This window comes from Bos mutus, chromosome 7 (assembly GCF_027580195.1).
Source record: "Bos mutus isolate GX-2022 chromosome 7, NWIPB_WYAK_1.1, whole genome shotgun sequence".
NCBI classification, from domain to species: domain Eukaryota; kingdom Metazoa; phylum Chordata; class Mammalia; order Artiodactyla; family Bovidae; genus Bos; species Bos mutus.
Window position 1 is genome coordinate 52,870,346 of NC_091623.1, and position 17,544 is coordinate 52,887,889.

The following is a 17,544-nucleotide window of genomic DNA, read 5'->3' on the forward strand; positions in this document are numbered from 1 at the left end:
GCCCCCGCCTGTGCCCATTGGCCAAGTCGTGTTCTGGAGGCGGAGCATTTACTCGGCCTCAGCCTGGCCGGGGAACCCCGGTAGGTGGAGGCGGTGGCGGCGGCGGCTGCAGAGCCATGGTTGGTGACGCGCGGCCTTCAGGGGTTCGCGCTGGCGGCTGCCGGGGCGCGGTAGGATCCCGGACGAGCTCCCGCGCGCTGCGGCCACCGCTCCCGCCTCTCTCCTCCCTCTTCGTGTTGTTCCTAGCGGCGCCCTGCGCTTGGGCGGCGGGATACAAGGTGAGCGCGGCCCGCTAGCGGAAATGTACAAGAGCCATAGTGAAGCCTCCAGTAGAGTCGGAGGTGTGTGCGTGGGTCTGTTTTGTGGGTGCCCAGTGAATGGTTGCTAATATGACAGTGTGATCTGGTTCATGCTTTGTGTTACTGAGAAGACTGGCTGTGTTAGTCTGAGAATGGGGCTGTCTGTGTCTGTCTCTTGCTTCTGTAGATTGGCTTACCTGGACTTGGCAAGCATTTACACGAGCGGGCTGTGTGGTGGGGACTGGTTGAGAGTTGGGAGTCAGCTGCCTGAAGTTTTAACCTGACTTCTCCACTTGTGACCTTGGCCAAGTCACTTCACTTCTCTGATCCTCTGTATTCTCATCTGAAAACTGGAGATAATGTTGCCCTCAGGTCCCAGGGTGGCTGCTTGGTATTAACAAATGCTTAATAAACATGAGCTACTACTAGTGTTTTCCGAGGGCATGAACGAGAGGTGCTCTGAGAAGTTCTGTCAGTTGGGGAGTACATCTATGACACAACTATGTGTGTCCTTCTTAGGGGAGCCGATCCCCACCTGTCACTTGCTTCTAGATCAAGACTTACCTTATATCCTCCCAACCCCCCACTGCAGCCTGCCTCTTAACCTTGGGGTTACTGACAGAGTGAGTGTGTGTTTGGGGTCCCTGTGCAGACATGCCCGAAGGTGAAGCCGGACATGCTGAATGTACACCTGGTGCCTCACACACATGATGATGTAGGCTGGCTCAAGACGGTGGACCAGTACTTCTATGGCAGTGAGTAGAGGAGGGTGGGGAGTGACCCCTGGGACTCCCATGGTCCCGCGGAGCCCTTAAAATTCCTTTTCAGGCCTGGACAATCAGGGTGGGGGCAACGCCCAGCTTGGGCTCCTGTGTCTAAGAATGTTTCCCTTGGCTTGCTGATTTCTGATTGCCTGACCCCTGTGCCCACAGTCTACAATAACATCCAGCCGGCGGGTGTACAGTACATCCTAGACTCTGTCATCTCTTCCTTGCTGGCGAATCCCACCCGCCGCTTCATCTATGTGGAAATCGCCTTCTTCTCGCGTTGGTGGCGCCAGCAGACAAATGCAACACAGAAAATCGTGAGGGAACTGGTGCGCCAGGGTGAGCCTCCCTTCAGGAAGTGAAAAGAGGAAGCCAAGCCCAGCTTCTATCTCTAGCACCCTGGCTTCTGAGATTTTATCATGCCATTTGCAGCCTCTATGTGGCTGCCGTTGCTGCTGCTGCTAAGTCGCTTCAATCGTGTCCGACTCTGTGTGACCCCATAGACAGCAGCCCACGAGGCTCCCCCATCCCTGGGATTCTCCAGGCAAGAACACTGGAGTGGATTGTGTTCCATAGCTCTCTTACACTGGCCTGAGAGTGACCCCTGACCCTTCTCCTCTCAGGCCTGGTCGTTTAGGCAGGTCTTCTCGTCCCTGGCATCACCAACCCTGGCGCCACTCCTGGCCCTGACAACTGACTTGGACTTTGCCCCTCCCGGCACAGGACGCCTAGAGTTTGCCAACGGTGGCTGGGTGATGAACGATGAGGCGACCACCCACTACGGAGCCATCATCGACCAGATGACACTCGGACTGCGCTTCCTGGAGGAGACGTTCGGCAGCGACGGGCGCCCCCGTGTGGCCTGGCACATCGACCCATTCGGCCACTCTCGGGAGCAAGCTTCACTGTTCGCGCAGGTTTTCAGATCTCTTGGGCCCGCCCCTTCATTCCTTCTGACTCCTCCTCTGTCATCCAAGCCCCGCCCTTTTCTGCAAGTTCACCCGAACCGAACCAGGCCCTACCCCTGGCCCTCTCGCCACTTAAGACCCTGCCTCTTGGGTGACCTGTGAATCCCATTCTTTTTGCTCTGGCCTTGGCTCTGCTCTGTCCTAGCCTAGGTTGACCCTCATCACCTATTCCCATACACCCCGGCCTCCCTTGTCCAGCTGAGTCTTCCCCCTCCCCTGATTCCATCCAGTTTGCTCTGATCCTGGCTCTTGGCCAAGCTGGGTGGCTGGTTAGGGCCTGCGGTTTTTCAGCCAGCTTCGTTACCTGTGCCATGACCATCCCCCTTCCCTTGCTAGGCTGCGGAAAGGGGAAGGCCTCCTAGAGCTGGGGAAGGTGGAGGTGGGTTGTAGCGTTGGACTTGCTCCCTCCCGGCGCTTCCGCAGGGCTTCTGACCTTCCTCAGCCTTTGAAATGAACTGGAGGGCCTCGCTGGTCTTTGACTTGGTTTTTCTCCCTGTGCGTGAGAGGTTGGTGGTTGGTGATGAGAGGACCGGTCCCTTATGCATCCTGCCCTCTCTTGTTCTCCCATCCCACTCGTCATCCCTCCCCATCTCCAGATGGGTTTTGACGGCTTCTTCTTTGGACGCCTGGATTATCAAGACAAGAAGGTGCGGAAAAAGACGCTGCAGATGGAGCAGGTGTGGCGGGCCAGCACCAGCCTGAAACCTCCCACTGCTGACCTCTTCACCAGTAAGGTGGTAGAGTGGAAAGAGGGCCGCCCCCGTGCTCAGAAGGGCCCTGGGCTTGGTTTATGGTCTGCTATCATTGTCTTGAAATTCCTAGTAGTTTATGAACAGGGGCCCACCATTTGCAGTTTGCACTGGGCCTGGCAAATTCTGAAATCCATCCCCGGTGAGGCCTGGCAGGTCTAGGGGCCATGACCACCCCCTGAACCTAATGTGGTCCGCAGGTGTGCTCCCCAATATGTACAACCCGCCGGAAGGTCTGTGCTGGGACATGCTGTGTGCTGACAAGCCGGTTGTGGAGGACACGCGCAGCCCAGAGTACAACGCAAAGGAGCTGGTCCGTTACTTCCTGAAGTTGGCCACTGACCAGGTAACCGGGTGTCCAGAACCTATGCCTCCAGTGTACACGCACTGGGCCCTTCTATCAGCCCAGACAATCCCTAGCACTTCCTCACCTTCACTGGGGGAAGGTAAAATTCCATTCACCATCACCATACCCTGCTCCTGGATTTGTGTGCATTTCTGATTAGAAAGGTGGAGCCCTTCGCCAGAGCACATCCCCACCATGTTTGCTAGACAGCATGGCACAGGACCTCAGTACCCATGTCTGGGTGGTAGGCCCAAGAGAATTCCTCAACCGCTTGTGGCTCTTTTTCTGTGTGTCCCTCTGCTCCCATGTGACACACTTCCACCCCTACCCCCCATGCCTCTGTGCACTCACATTCTTTTTATTTAAAAAAAATAATTTTATTCATTTGTTTTTGGCTGTACTGGGTCTTTGTTGCTATGCGGACATTTTTCTAGTTTGGGCAAGTGGGGGCTACTCTCTAGTTGTGATACTTGGGCTTCTCATTACGGTGGCTTCTTTTGTTGTGGAGCATGGGCTCTAAGGCTCTTGGGCTTCAGTAGTTGCACCTCCCAGGCTGTAGAGCACAGGCTTGAGAGTGTGGTGCAGGGCTTAGTTGCTCTGAGGCATGTGGGATCTTCCCAGATCAGGGATCGAACCCATGTCTCCTGCATTGGCAGACAGAGTCTTTACCACTGAGCCACCAGGGAAGCCCTGTGCACTCACATTCTTGACCACATATATACCAAGACACAGCTGTCCACAGGGGTGGGCCAGGACACCCTAGCCTTAGGATACCCCCATCTTGCCTGCAGGGTAAGCTCTACCGCACCAAACACACTGTGATGACCATGGGCTCAGACTTCCAGTACGAGAATGCCAACACGTGGTTCAAAAATCTTGACAAGCTCATCCAGTTGGTCAATGCCCAGGTGAGTGTGCCTGCCCCGTGGGCACTTGTATTTGTATCCCAGGGCTTTGAGTCACATACATTATCTATAGGTGCTACCTTAGTTTTCTATACTTTAATAAGCTACCACAAACTTAGTGGCTTAAAACAATAGCAAGGATATTACCTTACAGTTCTGTAGGTCACAAGTCTGACATGGGTCTCACTGGGCTAAAATCAAGATGTTAGCAGGGCTGTGTTCTTCTGGAAGCTCTAGGGGAAAGTCTCCTTGCCTCATCCAGCTTCTAGAGGCCGTCCACATTCCTTGGTTCATGGCATCCTCCATCTTCAAAGCCAGCAAGGTAGCAGCTGTCTGACCCTGCCTCTGTTATCATATCTCTTTTTTTCTCACTCTCACTTCTTTATCCTCCCTCTTCCACTTGAAGATAACTTTGTGATTACATTGGGCCCACTAGATAATCCAGGATAATGTTTTAAAGTCAGCTGATTAACAGCCTTAATTCTGCAGTTTTAATTCCCTTTTACCATGTAACCTAACAGTCACAGGTTCTGGGGAGCGGGACATGGACATCTTTGGGTGGCCATTATTCTGCCTACCAAGGAGGTGTTGTCGTGGCCCCTGTAAATGGCCTGTGGCAGTGTCAGCAGGCAGTCCCTCTGCCATTAGCACAGAACCTCATCTCCCCTCTCCCATCACTTCCATCCCCAGAATTGTCTACTGGCACCATCTTTAACGTCCTCACTTTTCACCACCTGCTGCACTGCTGTTTCACCAAAAACAGTTCTCAGCTATGTCACCAAAGGCCTTCCAGATGATATTTCCCAGTCGTCCCCAAGCCCCTGGTCTCTGAGGACCTTTCAACACCGTGACCACTTCCTCCTGCAAATACCTATGTTCCTGGGCTACTAGGAATTCATACTGTCATACTTGGTTTTTCTCCTGCTTTCTCGTTCACACACTACATTTTACTGGAGATGAAGTTCAAAGCCTGGCTTTGCCACTTACTGACTCTGTGACCTTGAGGAATGTTTTTCAGCACTCAGTGCCTCAATTTTCTTATCTAGGAAATAGGCACAGTGGTGGGTCCCACCTGATAGGGCTATTTTCTTTTTAAAAATTTTTATTGCAGTAGAGTTGATTTATAATGTTGTGTTAATTTCATGTGTACAGCAAAGTGAATCAGTTTTACATATACATATATCCACATTTTAAATTTTTTTTATTTTTGAGGCAAGGAATACAACCTTATTCAGAAATCCGTCTGAGTAAGAAGATGGCAGACTAATGTCTCAAAATAACCTTCTTGTCGAGGGCTGGATGCCAGTTTCTTTTATAGAGTCAGAGAGAGAAGCAATAAGGAACTAAAGTCAAAGGCATAATAGAGAGGGAGTAGCAGTATATCCACTCTGTTTTAGATTCTTTTCCCATATAGGTCATTACAGAGTATTGAGTAGAGTTCCCTGTGCTATACAGTAGGTCCTTATTAGTTATCTGTTTTACATATAGTAGTTACGATAAGCCTATTGATGAAAGTTTAATGAGCTTGCATAGACCAGTAGAACAGCTCCAGGTAAATAAAAAATGTTAGTATTGTTTATTATTATTACTTGGGGCTGAAAAACTTCTGTTTCTTCTTTAAGACACCAGTTGCGATGTCTTTTTCTCCAGGAAGCCTTCACTAGGCCCTAGGTGGAAAGCTTGCTTTTTCCTCTGGGCTCACAGGAGTGCCCACAAATATCTGTGATGTTACATCTAGACTGAATGTAGTCAACTGACCAATCTCTCTCCTCTGCACTTGGCTATGAATTCCATGAAGGCAGGGCTGGCCGCTGGTTATAGATTGTGTCCACAATCCTGAGCATATTAAGGAATTGTTTGTTGAGTGAACATTGGGTGTAAATGTGTATATGAGTATTTGTTCAGCGATGTATTAATAGAAATGTGTTTGCATATAAAGTCATGAAGTCCTATGCATTTCCCTCATTCACTCAAATGTTTATTTTTAAAATTGAAGTGTAGTTGATTTACAGGGCTTCCCAGGTGGCAGGCTAGTGGTAAAGAATCCACCTGCCAATGCAGCAGACATAAGGGACACAGGTTCTATGTCTGGGTCAGGAAGATCCCTTGGAGGAGAGCATGGCAACCCACTCTAGTATTCTTGCTCAGAGAATCCCATGGACAGAGGAGCCTGGTGGGCTACAGTCCATAGGATCAGAAAGAGTTGGACATGACTGAAGTGACTTAGCAAGCACGTAGCTGATTTACAATATTAATATTGTGTTAGCTTCAAGTATACACCAAAATGATTCAGTTATATCTATATATTATTTCAGATTATTTTCTACTATAGGTTATTATAAGACACTAAATACAGTAAATCCTTGTTGCTTATCTATTGTATGTATAGTTTGTATCTGATAATCCCATACTCCTAGTTTATCCCTTCCCCCCTTCCTTTCCTGTTAGGTAAACATAAATTTGTTTTCTATACCTGTGAGGCTGTTTTCTACATAGATTCCCTTGTATTATTTTTTAGATTCCACATATAAGTGATATCATATGGTATCTGTCTTTCTCTGACTTACCTAAGTATAATGTTCTCCAGGTCATTCAAGTGTTTACTGAGCACCTACTGGGTACAAGGCACTGGGGACACAACTTGAGCAGAACAAACATCCTTTAATTCATGGAGGTCACCTTGTTCCTCTGCCTCCCTCAGTTGAAAGTGAGCCTTCATTCATTGTAACAGTTGTGTCATTTGGCAATAATCTTACAGTGCTGAGAAATTATTATTCCTGCCCTAGAATGTCATATTTCATTTCTCCATGCAAGTTTTAAGTAATAAAATTGGAATATTGAAAGTTTAGTAAAATCTCAGGTTTATTCTTGCATCCCTCAATTTCTCTCCAGGCCAGGCTGGTAATTAGCTTGGGCCAATGTTCATTTTCACACTTAGCCGTTGGTTTGTACTTAAACTCTGTATTTAAAGAAAGAGAGAAACTTTGAACCAACCGGGTGCATGAATGTGTGTGCCTGTGTTTGTGTGCATGTGCACACCTGTGGGCCCGCCCGGGAAGGGCTCCCGAGGGCTCACATAGGCACACCTCCCCTCAGCAACAGGCCAACGGGATCCGCGTCAATGTTCTCTACTCTACTCCGGCCTGTTACCTCTGGGAGCTGAACAAGGCCAACCTCAGCTGGTATTTGGGGGGACTGGGGAGCCTCGGGGGGTTGGCATGCCCTGTGGGTCGTGGCCCTGCCCCCAATGTCTCTGCTGCTGCAGGTCAGTGAAAAAGGATGACTTCTTCCCCTATGCTGATGGCCCCTACATGTTCTGGACCGGTTACTTTTCCAGCCGGCCTGCCCTCAAACGCTACGAGCGTCTCAGCTACAATTTCCTGCAGGTAGGTGGACGCCAGGCTCCAGGGGCTGGCCCAGGGGTCCTGACAGGACTGGTGCCCCAACATACCACCTGCTCCACAGGTGTGCAACCAGCTGGAGGCGCTGGCGGGTCCGGCAGCCAACGTGGGACCCTATGGCTCCGGGGACAGTGCACCCCTCAGTAGGTGTCGGCGGGCGAGGGGACAGCGGGGTGGGACTGAAGCTGGACTCCAGACTTCTACTGTCCCTTTCTTAAAGCCTTTAAGAACCCAGCCTGCCAGACTTTTCGCATGTCCTTGGGGTCTGGGCCGAGAGTCCTGCGGAGACCTCACTTAGGCTCACCGTCTGGCTACAGATGAGGCGATGGCCGTGCTCCAGCACCATGATGCAGTCAGTGGTACCTCCCGGCAGCACGTGGCTAACGACTATGCCCGCCAACTTTCAGAAGGCTGGAGGCCTTGCGAGGTGTGAGGGTGGGGCCTGGGGGAGGCGGAGACAGGAAGGGACTGGACCTGGACAAGGGGGCCGGGAGGTGGGGGGGGGGCGGGGGTGGGGGCGGGGGTGGGGTCGGACTTAGGAAGGGGCGTGGTCGAAAAACAGGCCGCCAGAAGGGCTCGTGGGGCGGGGCTTGTGAAAGGAGGGACGGAGAGAGGCAGGGGCGGGGCTGAGAGCGGGATCGCCAGGAGACCGGCAGGGGCGTCCAGAGTGGAACTTTTGCTTTACACGCCTCCCCAGGTTCTCATGAGCAATGCGCTGGCGCATCTCAGCGGCTTAAAGGAGGACTTCGCCTTTTGTCGCAAGCTCAACATCAGCATTTGTCCACTCACCCAGACAGCAGAGAGAGTGAGCCGGCCTGGAGCGGGAGAGGCGGGGCTGGGGGCAGGTCCCGTGGGTGGTGGGTGGAACGAGAACCAGAGAAACCTCTGGGCCCAGTGAAAAGGAGGAGGGGCTGATGGGCTCAGCTGGTTACTGAGCACTCTGGGGCAAGATATTTGAGGGCTCAGTGAAGCTGGGGCAGGACGGGGACCAATGCACCACTTGGAGGCTTGACTCACCCAGGGACGTTGCTGCATACGTGGGTGGGTTTGCAGAAGGCCTGTTGTGACCTGTGTCGGCTCTGACCATCCCACCCCAGTTCCAGGTGATCGTTTATAACCCCCTGGGGCGGAAAGTGGACTGGATGGTGCGGCTGCCTGTCAGCAAACACGTTTACCTCGTGAGGGACCCCGGTGGCAAAATTGTGCCCAGCGATGTGAGCCCATTTCCACAAATATTCCTCCCTGTATAGCACACTTGATGAATACCTACCCCCTTGGAAACCTCCCCCCATGGGCATTTCTCCTTTACCCCCATGGACATTTCCCCTAAGATTATCTCCTCTACGGATGTCTTCTCTCATGGACCCCTCCCTTTCTTGGATATCTCCTCCTTCATGAATATTATCTGCCCATTACTGTCTCTTCCTCTAAATACTTTCCCCCTCTGCTCCTTTAAATCATACCCCCTTGGGAACATTCCTGCCCCTCGCCTATGAGTATCTCCCCCTTGTTAATATCTCCCTGTGAAAAAATTTCCTGTTTATGAATATTCTCCTCATCCTGAGGACCTCTCCCTCCTAACCACTTCCTCCCCCCAGAATCTGTTTTTCCCTCCTTCCCCTGTCTCAAGAGTCTCTTCCCACGCTTAACTCCCTCACTTCTCCCACTTCCTACAGTAGGTCCACCCTTCTGGTAGATTTCCCACCTTCTGAATCTTGGAATCTGTTTCTCTTTTTTTGGCCATGCAGCTGGCAAGATCTTAGTTCCCCCACCAGGGATCAAACTTGTGTCCCCTGCAGTGGATGTGGAGTCTAACCACTGGACTGCCAGGGAATTCCCTCTTTGCCATCTTTAACTCAGCATTTCTGACACTCCCACCCTCTCTGCCCAACACCTAAATTTCTTTTCCCCATCTGGCAGGTGTGACTCCTTGCCCTCCTCAAGTTTGACCCCTTCCTGTTTGTGTGGTGTGGCTTCATGCATGTCCTCCCAGCTTCTTGACTTGGTTTCTTCCTCCCTTACCTGAGGTGGTGACCATTCCCAGTTCAGACAGTCAGGAGCTGCTTTTCTCAGCCTTAGTGCCTGCCGTGGGCTTCAGCATCTACTCAGTCTCCCAGATGCCTAACCAAAGACCCCAGAAGTCCTGGTCCCGTGACTTGGTCATCCAGAATGAGGTGAGACCCTACTCAGACCCCCTTCCATTTCTGGGTGATAGTTTTGAGATGTGGCAGTAAGCCACATGGACTGTGGGTGAGTGGGCGTGAAGTTTATGGTCTTGTGTCATCAGTCCTCCACTGTATGTTCTCAGTGTCCTCTCTTGGGGCTCTTATGTCACCCTTGGGTGACACTTGATAGAAATGTCAGAGCTGATGGAGGTATGGGTTTGCAAATTCAGTGAGGTGTGTCAGAGACGTGGAGGAGGTAGCTGTGTGGTCATTTGGGGTAAGAGAGATCCAGTCAGGCAGGGAGCACCCTCAGGTGGAAGGGTGTTGGGTGTTCAGAGAACACTCATTGTGTCGGAAGCCAGGTATTGGGGATGGGGGCAGGTGACAAGTCAGATCGTGTGGGCCTTAAGGGCCAGCAGAGGGGAGGACTCTTTTACTATGAAGGAATCACAGGAGAAACGGTTGCATTAAGGCTGTTGTGGGTCCTAGCATTAGCCTTTGTGGGTCCCTCCTTCCATAGAAAAATGCTAAAAATTATATTTCATGATAGTATGGATATGAATATGAATAGTAACCATGCAGACTTTGACCTGATGTATTCATTATTACTTCATTCAAGTTTTCTTCTGATCCTAAAAGAAATGGAGATTTATACATTTCTATGGGCCCTAAAAATCTTGGGTCCTGGCCTTGTGGTTCCTCTTTCAGTTGCACAAGCAGCCTGGGTCCCAAGCAGATGGAGAAGGAAAGGCCATGGAAGTGGGGAGAAGTGGTCAGATTGAGGATAAGGTAGAAAATGGAGCTGTTAGATTTGCTACCAGTGATGCACAATGAGAGAGAGAGAGGAGGGAAGGGTGGGTGGACCTTATTTTCCCCACCAGGGATTGAACACTCTCCTTCTACCATGCAAGCTGTGAGTCTAAATCACCTGTCTGCCAGGGAATTCCCACTTTGCAGTCTTTAATTCAGCATTTCAGACATGCGATCCTTCCTGCCCAACACCAGTGTTTGCTCCTGAGCCCTGGGAAGAGCCATTGGTTGAAGTGATGGTCATTAATGTCTGTCCACCCTTTTCTCCCCAGTACCTCCGGGCTAGGTTTGACCCTAACACAGGGCTCTTGATGGAGTTGGAGAACCTGGAGCAGAATCTCTTGCTGCCTGTTCGCCAAGCCTTCTACTGGTGAGAGAGGACCACCAGGTCACGGGGTGGGGTGTGTGAACAGAGCTGAGGTCCCTTGTCTGACTCTCACCTGCCCTGGCCCTAGGTACAACGCCAGTACAGGTAACAACCTAAGCTCCCAGGCCTCCGGTGCCTACATCTTCAGACCCAACCAGAACAAACCACTGTTCGTGAGCCACTGGGCTCAGACCCACCTTGTGAAGGTCAGGGGGCTGAGAGTGGGCACTTGGGGACAGGGCGTGCAGGCTGGGGTGCATGTGGAGGGTGATGTGCCTTGTGAGGGGTGGTGGGGAGAATTTACATCTCCAATAGATAAGAAGGCTAAGACCAGAGGGGAATACTTGAGGATTTTCACACAGGGTTGATAATCACAGCTGGTTGTATGACAGTTACACATGGAGGCCCATAGAAAGGCATTTCACATCTGTCGTGGGGATCAGGAGTGTACTTAGCTTTGAAATTGGTGGTAGGCTGTTCCCATTTGGCCCCTGAATGCACAGAGTCAGGTGTAACTGCCTGAAAATTTCATTAGGGATCTGCGATAGGAAGGGATTTTATCTAGGGTGATTTGAGGGTTCACACTTGGATAAGGTTTGGGTGATTCTCACCTAGAATGGATATCTGAGGGTGCATCTGGTTGGAATCAGGGGCTCATGCTTGCAGGTTTCCTGAGGCCTCTCACTGATGTTTCCTCTTAGGGAGGGAGTGGGGCAGGTAATGGCAAGTCTCACATGAGTGAATACCTGCATACCTGGGTCACTGTGTTAGGATACAGTTTCGCCTGTTGTAACAGAGTTACTCAAATAACCATGCCTAAAACAAGATGGAAGTTTCTTTTCATCTAATAGAAAGTTTAGGCAGGTGGAATGATCCAATAATCATCTAGGTCCCTTCTATCTTATTTTTTATTATTTTGGCTGAGTTGCACATGGCATGTGGGATATTAGTTCCCCAACCAGAGATTGAACCTGTGCCCCCTGCAGTGGAAGTGCAGAGTCTTAACCTCTGAACTTCCAGCAAAGTCCTCCTTTCTAACTTATTGCTCTGCCTTCTGTACATTCACCTTCCACTTCATGGCCCAAGATGGCTGCTCAAGCTCCAACCATCACATTTACATTTGAGCCAGTGGAGGAGAGGAAGGGGCAAGGAACTTTGTTCATAACACTTTGATCAGTTTCCAGTAGGCAAACATGGTCACACAGCTACTGCAAGCCTCAGGGAAGACTGAAAAATACAGTCTATTCCAGGAAGCCATGTGCAAAGCTAGAATCCTATTCTAAGGAGGGGAGATAGGTAATGGTGGGCTTCCCAGGTGGCACTAGTGGTAAAGAACCCACCTGCTAATGCCGGAAACATAAGAGATGTGGGTTCGATCCCTGGGTTGGGAAGATCCCCCGGAGGAGGGCATGGCTACCCACTCCAAGTATTCTTGCCTAGAGAATCCCATGGACAGAGGAGCCTAGTGGGCTATAGGCCATAGGGTTGCAGAGAGTTTATATACAACTGAAATGACTTAGCACACATGCACGGGCAGCAAGAATGTATGCCACACTCAAAAAAACTTACATGGCAATGACTGAGGTATAAAGTCATTTGATGTTTGATGACTAGGCATCAAACCTAGGCAGGTAGGGAAGGTGGGCTGGGCTCCGAAGCTATTAGTGGGGTTGACCCTGACGTAGGCCTTTGTGATCTTCACAGCTGGGGTGGACATTTGCAGGGCTCACCTTTGCTCAGGTGCGCGCTTACACCTGCCCCCACTCCCGTGTGCCCACAGGCGTCCTTGGTGCAGGAAGTACACCAGAACTTCTCAGCCTGGTGTTCCCAGGTGGTTCGCCTGTATCCCAGACAACGGCACCTGGAGCTAGAGTGGACAGTGGGGCCAATACCTGTGGGGTGAGCGGGGCTGGGGGCTGGGGGAAGGGCAAAGTGAGGTTAAAGTGAAGCTCACCACCTTGCCATCCCATTGGGTATAGAGACGGCTGGGGGAAGGAGGTCATCAGTCGCTTTGACACTGCATTGGCGACACGCGGACTCTTCTACACTGACAGCAATGGCCGGGAGATCCTGGAGAGGAGGTGGAGAGACTGGGGGCACCGAGGGGTGGTCTGTGGTGTGCTGGGGCCCAGGGCAGTGAGGGGGCATCTGCTGATCCTAATGACTGTGGGAGGGAGAGGATGAAGGAGGAGTGGGTGAGTGGGGGGAAGGGAGCCAGACTCCAAGCCTGATCAAATCCTAACCCCACCCCAGGCGGAATTATAGACCTACCTGGAAGCTGAACCAGACTGAACCCGTGGCTGGAAATTACTATCCAGTCAACAGCCGCATTTACATCACGGTACCCATCCCCCACCCTGCTCCCCACCTTTTCCTGACACCCCTTTACAGAGTGGACTTCACCTGTTCTTGACATCTCCCAACTGTCCTCAGCAGTCTCCACCATCCCTGTGGGGCCTGCCTGGGAGCCGGGGCTGGCCAGCAGTGCAGCCCCTCACTCACCCTTTACCCCTCAGGATGGGAACATGCAGCTGACTGTGCTCACTGACCGGTCCCAGGGGGGCAGTAGCCTGAGAGATGGCTCCTTGGAACTCATGGTTAGTGGTCTGAGCCCCCATCTAAGTCAGGGTCCTTCCACCAGTTCCCTTCCTGCCCTCTACAGGACCTTGAAGCGTTTCTTTTGCTAGGTGCACCCCTCTGTTTGTGGTCCCCGCTAAGCTGAACCCTCCATTCCTCTGTGAGACATTCACTCCGTGCTTTTATCCAATCCCTACCCAAACTTCCGCTCCAGGCCCTGATTTACCCTATGCACGCCCGCATTAGATCCTTACCGCCGTCTGCCCTAGCCCGTTGTTAGGTCGGATCCCCACGTTTACTGGGGATCCCTTACATTCCCTTCGTCGTCACCCATTTCCCCCAATATTCTTTTTTTTCCCCTTGAAATCCCCACGTACTTTCACCCAGTTTCCGGCCCAGAAATTGGCTACAGGAACCCTCACTCTTTGCCACTCTCCCCGCAGGTGCACCGAAGGCTGCTGAAGGACGATGCACGCGGAGTTGGGGAGCCGCTGAACAAGGAGGGGTCGGGGCTTTGGGTGCGAGGACGTCACCTCGTGCTGTTGGATAAGAAGGAGACTGCGGCCGCCAGGCACCGGTTACAGGCGGAGATGGAGGTCCTGGCCCCGCAGGTGGTGCTGGCTCAAGGTGGCGGCGCGCGGTATCGCCTCGAGAAAGCCCCACGCACGCAGGTGAGGAGGCGCGGCAGAAAGAGGACCCTAAGAACGCCTGCGGAGGGAGGGGCGGAGTTGAGGGCGGGTTTTCCTAGGTTTAACTGAGACCCACCTCACCTGTTCCTACTCGTCCTGGGGTAAGCGAATCCCGTTCGCTTAGCTCAGCGTAGTCTCGGTCCAACCCTCTCGCCCACTCAACTTCTCCAACAGCGTCTCTCTCCTGGCTTCATCCCAATCCTAACTCTGTCAGGGGATGAGAACCGTTCTGCTGCTAACCTGGCACCGCCGGGTCCCCTCATTGGCTCAGTCTTCCCAGTCCTGGCTGAGCCCCGCCTCCTGAGCACGGCCAAGGCCCGCCCCTCCGCGCTGAATCTCCGCCTTCTGAAGCCTCTCAGCCCCGCCCCTCCCGGCTCAGCCCCGCCCCTCCCGGCTCAGCCCCGCCCTGCTCTTTCCCTCAGTTCTCTGGGCTCCGCCGCGAGCTGCCACCCTCGGTACGTCTGCTCACATTGGCCCGCTGGGGCCCGGAGACACTGCTGCTGCGCTTAGAGCACCAGTTCGCCGTAGGGGAGGACTCGGGCCGGAACTTGAGCTCCCCGGTGACCCTGGACTTGACGGTGAGGATAGAGATGGGAAGGAGACTGGGGAGAGGAGGGAGGGGAAACCCCGCTTTGTCCCAACGCATCCGGGCCCCTTCACTGCCCGCAGAACTTGTTTTCCGCCTTCACCATCACCAACCTGCGGGAGACCACGCTGGCGGCCAACCAGCTCCTGGCCTACGCCTCCAGGCTCCAGTGGACAACGGACAAGGGTAGGAGCCTGCCCGGAGCGGGGTGGCGGCCGGGGGTCCGGGGGGGGGTCAGTGTGGGAGGTGCGGGAATGTTGACCGGGTCCAGGTATAGAGCTTGGAGGGTCGGAGTCAGTCGGTGTTCAGATTTAGGTTAGGGGTTTAAGGGAGTGATGTGGCTTGACAGTCCTTGAGAGTGGGACTTGTGGGTGTGAGGACAGTGCCCAGACACTGGGGAGAGATTTGAGCATCTGGGGGTGGTATCTAGGCTCTGGCAAACAGTTGAAGGGTCTGGGAGTGAGGGCCTGGGGAAAGATTTAAAGCGGTATGTCTGTGTTCAGGGGAGGGCGCACAGAGGATGTTAAGGCGGAGGAAGTCTGCATCCCTCACTTCTCCCCTCCACCTCCCCAGGCCCCACACCCCATCCTTCTCCTTCCCGTCCGGTGTCTGCCACCATCACGCTGCAGCCCATGGAAATCCGTACCTTCTTGGCTTCGGTCCAATGGGAAGAGGACGGCTAGACCCACTGGATACAAGACTACCGGCTCCGAGCCTGAGTTCTCTCTCCGGGGGCGGAGCCAACTCTCCCCCTTGTTGCTCTTACTACCACCAATGAAAGCCATTAAAATGTCACTACCGAGACTCAAGTCAAGGTGTGACTGAGTGTGGGTTTCTTTTTTTTTTTTTGAGGGCAGTGGAATTTATGACCTAGAAAGGTCAGCAGGGGCTTCCCAGGTGGCACAGTGGTAAGAATCTGTCTGCCAATGCAGGAGACATGGGTTCAATCCTGGGTTGGGAAGATCCCTGGAGTAGGAAATGGTAACCTGCTCTAGTAGTCTTGTCTGGAAAATTCCATGGACAGAGGATCCCGGCTGGGTACAGTCCATGGGGTCGCGAAGATTTGGACATGACTGAGTGACTAAACACTAAAACACAAGGTCAGCAAATCCTAGCTGACCCTTGACCCGAGTTCTTTCAGGAAGGCCACTTGCTGGCCTGAATCCTCAGACCATAGTCTACACAGTTCATATCCCACCCCACCCACCACTCCCTCCTCCACTCCTGCTTCACTCTTCCATCCCCTAGGGCTGTGACACATCTGTGTTTTTGTTTATTTTTTATTTTTGCTGCCCCTTGTGCCTTGTGGGGTCTTAGTTCCCAGATCAGGGATTGAACCCCAGGGCCATGGCAGTGAAAGCGCCGAATCCTAACCACTGGACTGCCAAGGAGATCCCTGGCACAGCTGTTCTGAGAAGCCACTGAGGACAGACTTGTATTGGCTTGTCCTGGGCCCAGAAAGCCAGACATACCCTGCAGGCCTCCCAAACTCTACCTTGGCGCCCTGAAGGTGGGGAATCTCAGCGGTCCTGGGGGGGGTATGAAAGAAGAATCAGAACCAGGTTCCAAAGCTAGGCCTTGGACAGGTGGGCTGGAGATGTGGGCCTCCCAGGAGACAGGCAGAAAGCCTGGCATGCCCTGGTTCTGGTGTTCTGGAATATTCTGGAATCTGTCTCAGAGGAAGGAGACCTGAGGCTTAGAATTGAAAGAAAGTCAGTACAGTTTTGTGTGGGTCCCTTGAAGGCGGTCTGGAGGCTGGGACGGCATTGCCACGCCCACCTGCAGCCCACGTAGAGACCATTGTTTGGATGCTTAGGCCCCTGATTGTCAGATGTGCCTCCAGAAGGTATGTCTACAGCCTCCTTGGGTGGGTAACAGGCATGGACCTGGGCCAGCTTGGAGCCCCTGGGCAGATCACAGATGGGATCTGGGTGCCAGATGCACTTCTTGAAAAGTTTTCTAAGTCTCCCTGTAGAGAGAGAAACCAGAGAGGCCCCAGGAGGGCATCCAAGTCTAATTGCCACACTGCATGCGGTCCAATCACTGGATATACCTTCTCCAGATGGATGTACCTTCTCCAGATGGATGTGCCTTCTCCAGACTTTTTTTTTTTTTTTTTTAATTTGGCTTTGCCAGGTCTTAATTGCCACTTGCAGGATCTTTATTATTATTATTTTAAAATTTATTTATTTTTGGCTCTGCTGGGTCTTCATTGCTTTGTGTGGGCTTTCTCTAGCTGAGGCATGAGGACTGCTGTTCGTTTCAGTGTAGGGGCTTCTCTGATGGTGTCTCACGCTGTGGAGCATGGGCTCTACGGCGCGTGGGCTGCAGTAGTTGCAGCAGCGGGCTCAGTAGTTGTGGCACATGTGTTTAGTTGCCCCGTGGCATGTGATATCTTCCTGAACTAGGGATCAAACTCGTGTTCTCTGTACTGGCAGGTGGATTCTTATCCACTGTGCCACCAGGGAAGTCTGTGTAGGATCTTTAGTTGTGGCATGTGAACTCCCAGTTGAGGTATGTGGGATCCAGTTCCCTGACCAAGGATCAAAACTGGGCCTCCTGTGTTGGGAGCACAGAATCCTAGCCATTGGGTCACCAGGGAAGTTCATGTTTCTCAGACTTTTGAATTCTCCTGGATTGAATCCAGGGCCATGACAGTGAAAGCGCCAAGTCCTAATCACTGGACCACCAGGGAATAGCCATCCTCAGAATTTTTAAAGTTTCCGTCCGGGAGAGGAAGAGCTGGCCAGCACAGTCTGGGGGCATGTGCCCCAGGGCAGTCTGCTGTCCTGCATCAGGCCCTATCATAGGAAGCGCCCACCAAAACTGTTGGTAAGTATTCTGCTGGAGGCAGGGATCCATCTGGGCCAGGATGTTTGCCCTAGGAATAGCATTTCGTGTCTGATTATCCATAT

General features: G+C 52.4%; 1 protein-coding gene across 1 annotated transcript; it reads left to right on the forward strand.

Annotated features, from left to right (window-relative positions):
* The first annotated feature begins 54 nt into the window (after window positions 1-54).
* Window positions 55-15,438, forward strand: MAN2B1 (mannosidase alpha class 2B member 1). Its single transcript, XM_070373601.1, has 24 exons — window positions 55-278; window positions 952-1,054; window positions 1,232-1,405; window positions 1,790-1,983; window positions 2,631-2,763; window positions 2,984-3,129; window positions 3,921-4,037; window positions 7,131-7,216; window positions 7,300-7,420; window positions 7,500-7,578; window positions 7,753-7,862; window positions 8,133-8,240; window positions 8,533-8,649; window positions 9,463-9,609; window positions 10,683-10,780; window positions 10,866-10,983; window positions 12,558-12,676; window positions 12,757-12,858; window positions 13,031-13,118; window positions 13,294-13,374; window positions 13,798-14,025; window positions 14,466-14,621; window positions 14,713-14,815; window positions 15,203-15,438. Exons 1-24 carry the CDS (start codon window positions 117-119, stop codon window positions 15,310-15,312), a joined length of 3,000 nt encoding a protein of 999 aa, XP_070229702.1. The 5' UTR covers window positions 55-116; the 3' UTR covers window positions 15,313-15,438.
* The last annotated feature ends 2,106 nt before the right edge of the window (window positions 15,439-17,544 follow it).

Excerpts from the sequence above, each read along its gene's own strand:
- MAN2B1 (XM_070373601.1), top strand. The coding sequence starts at position 117 with ATGGTTGGTGACGCGCGGCCTTCAGGGGTTCGCGCTGGCGGCTGCCGG. Across the intron at positions 12,859-13,030 it reads CGGGAGATCCTGGAGAGGAG|GCGGAATTATAGACCTACCT; the intron begins GTGGAGAGACTG and ends ACCCCACCCCAG. Across the intron at positions 14,622-14,712 it reads CGGTGACCCTGGACTTGACG|AACTTGTTTTCCGCCTTCAC; the intron begins GTGAGGATAGAG and ends CACTGCCCGCAG.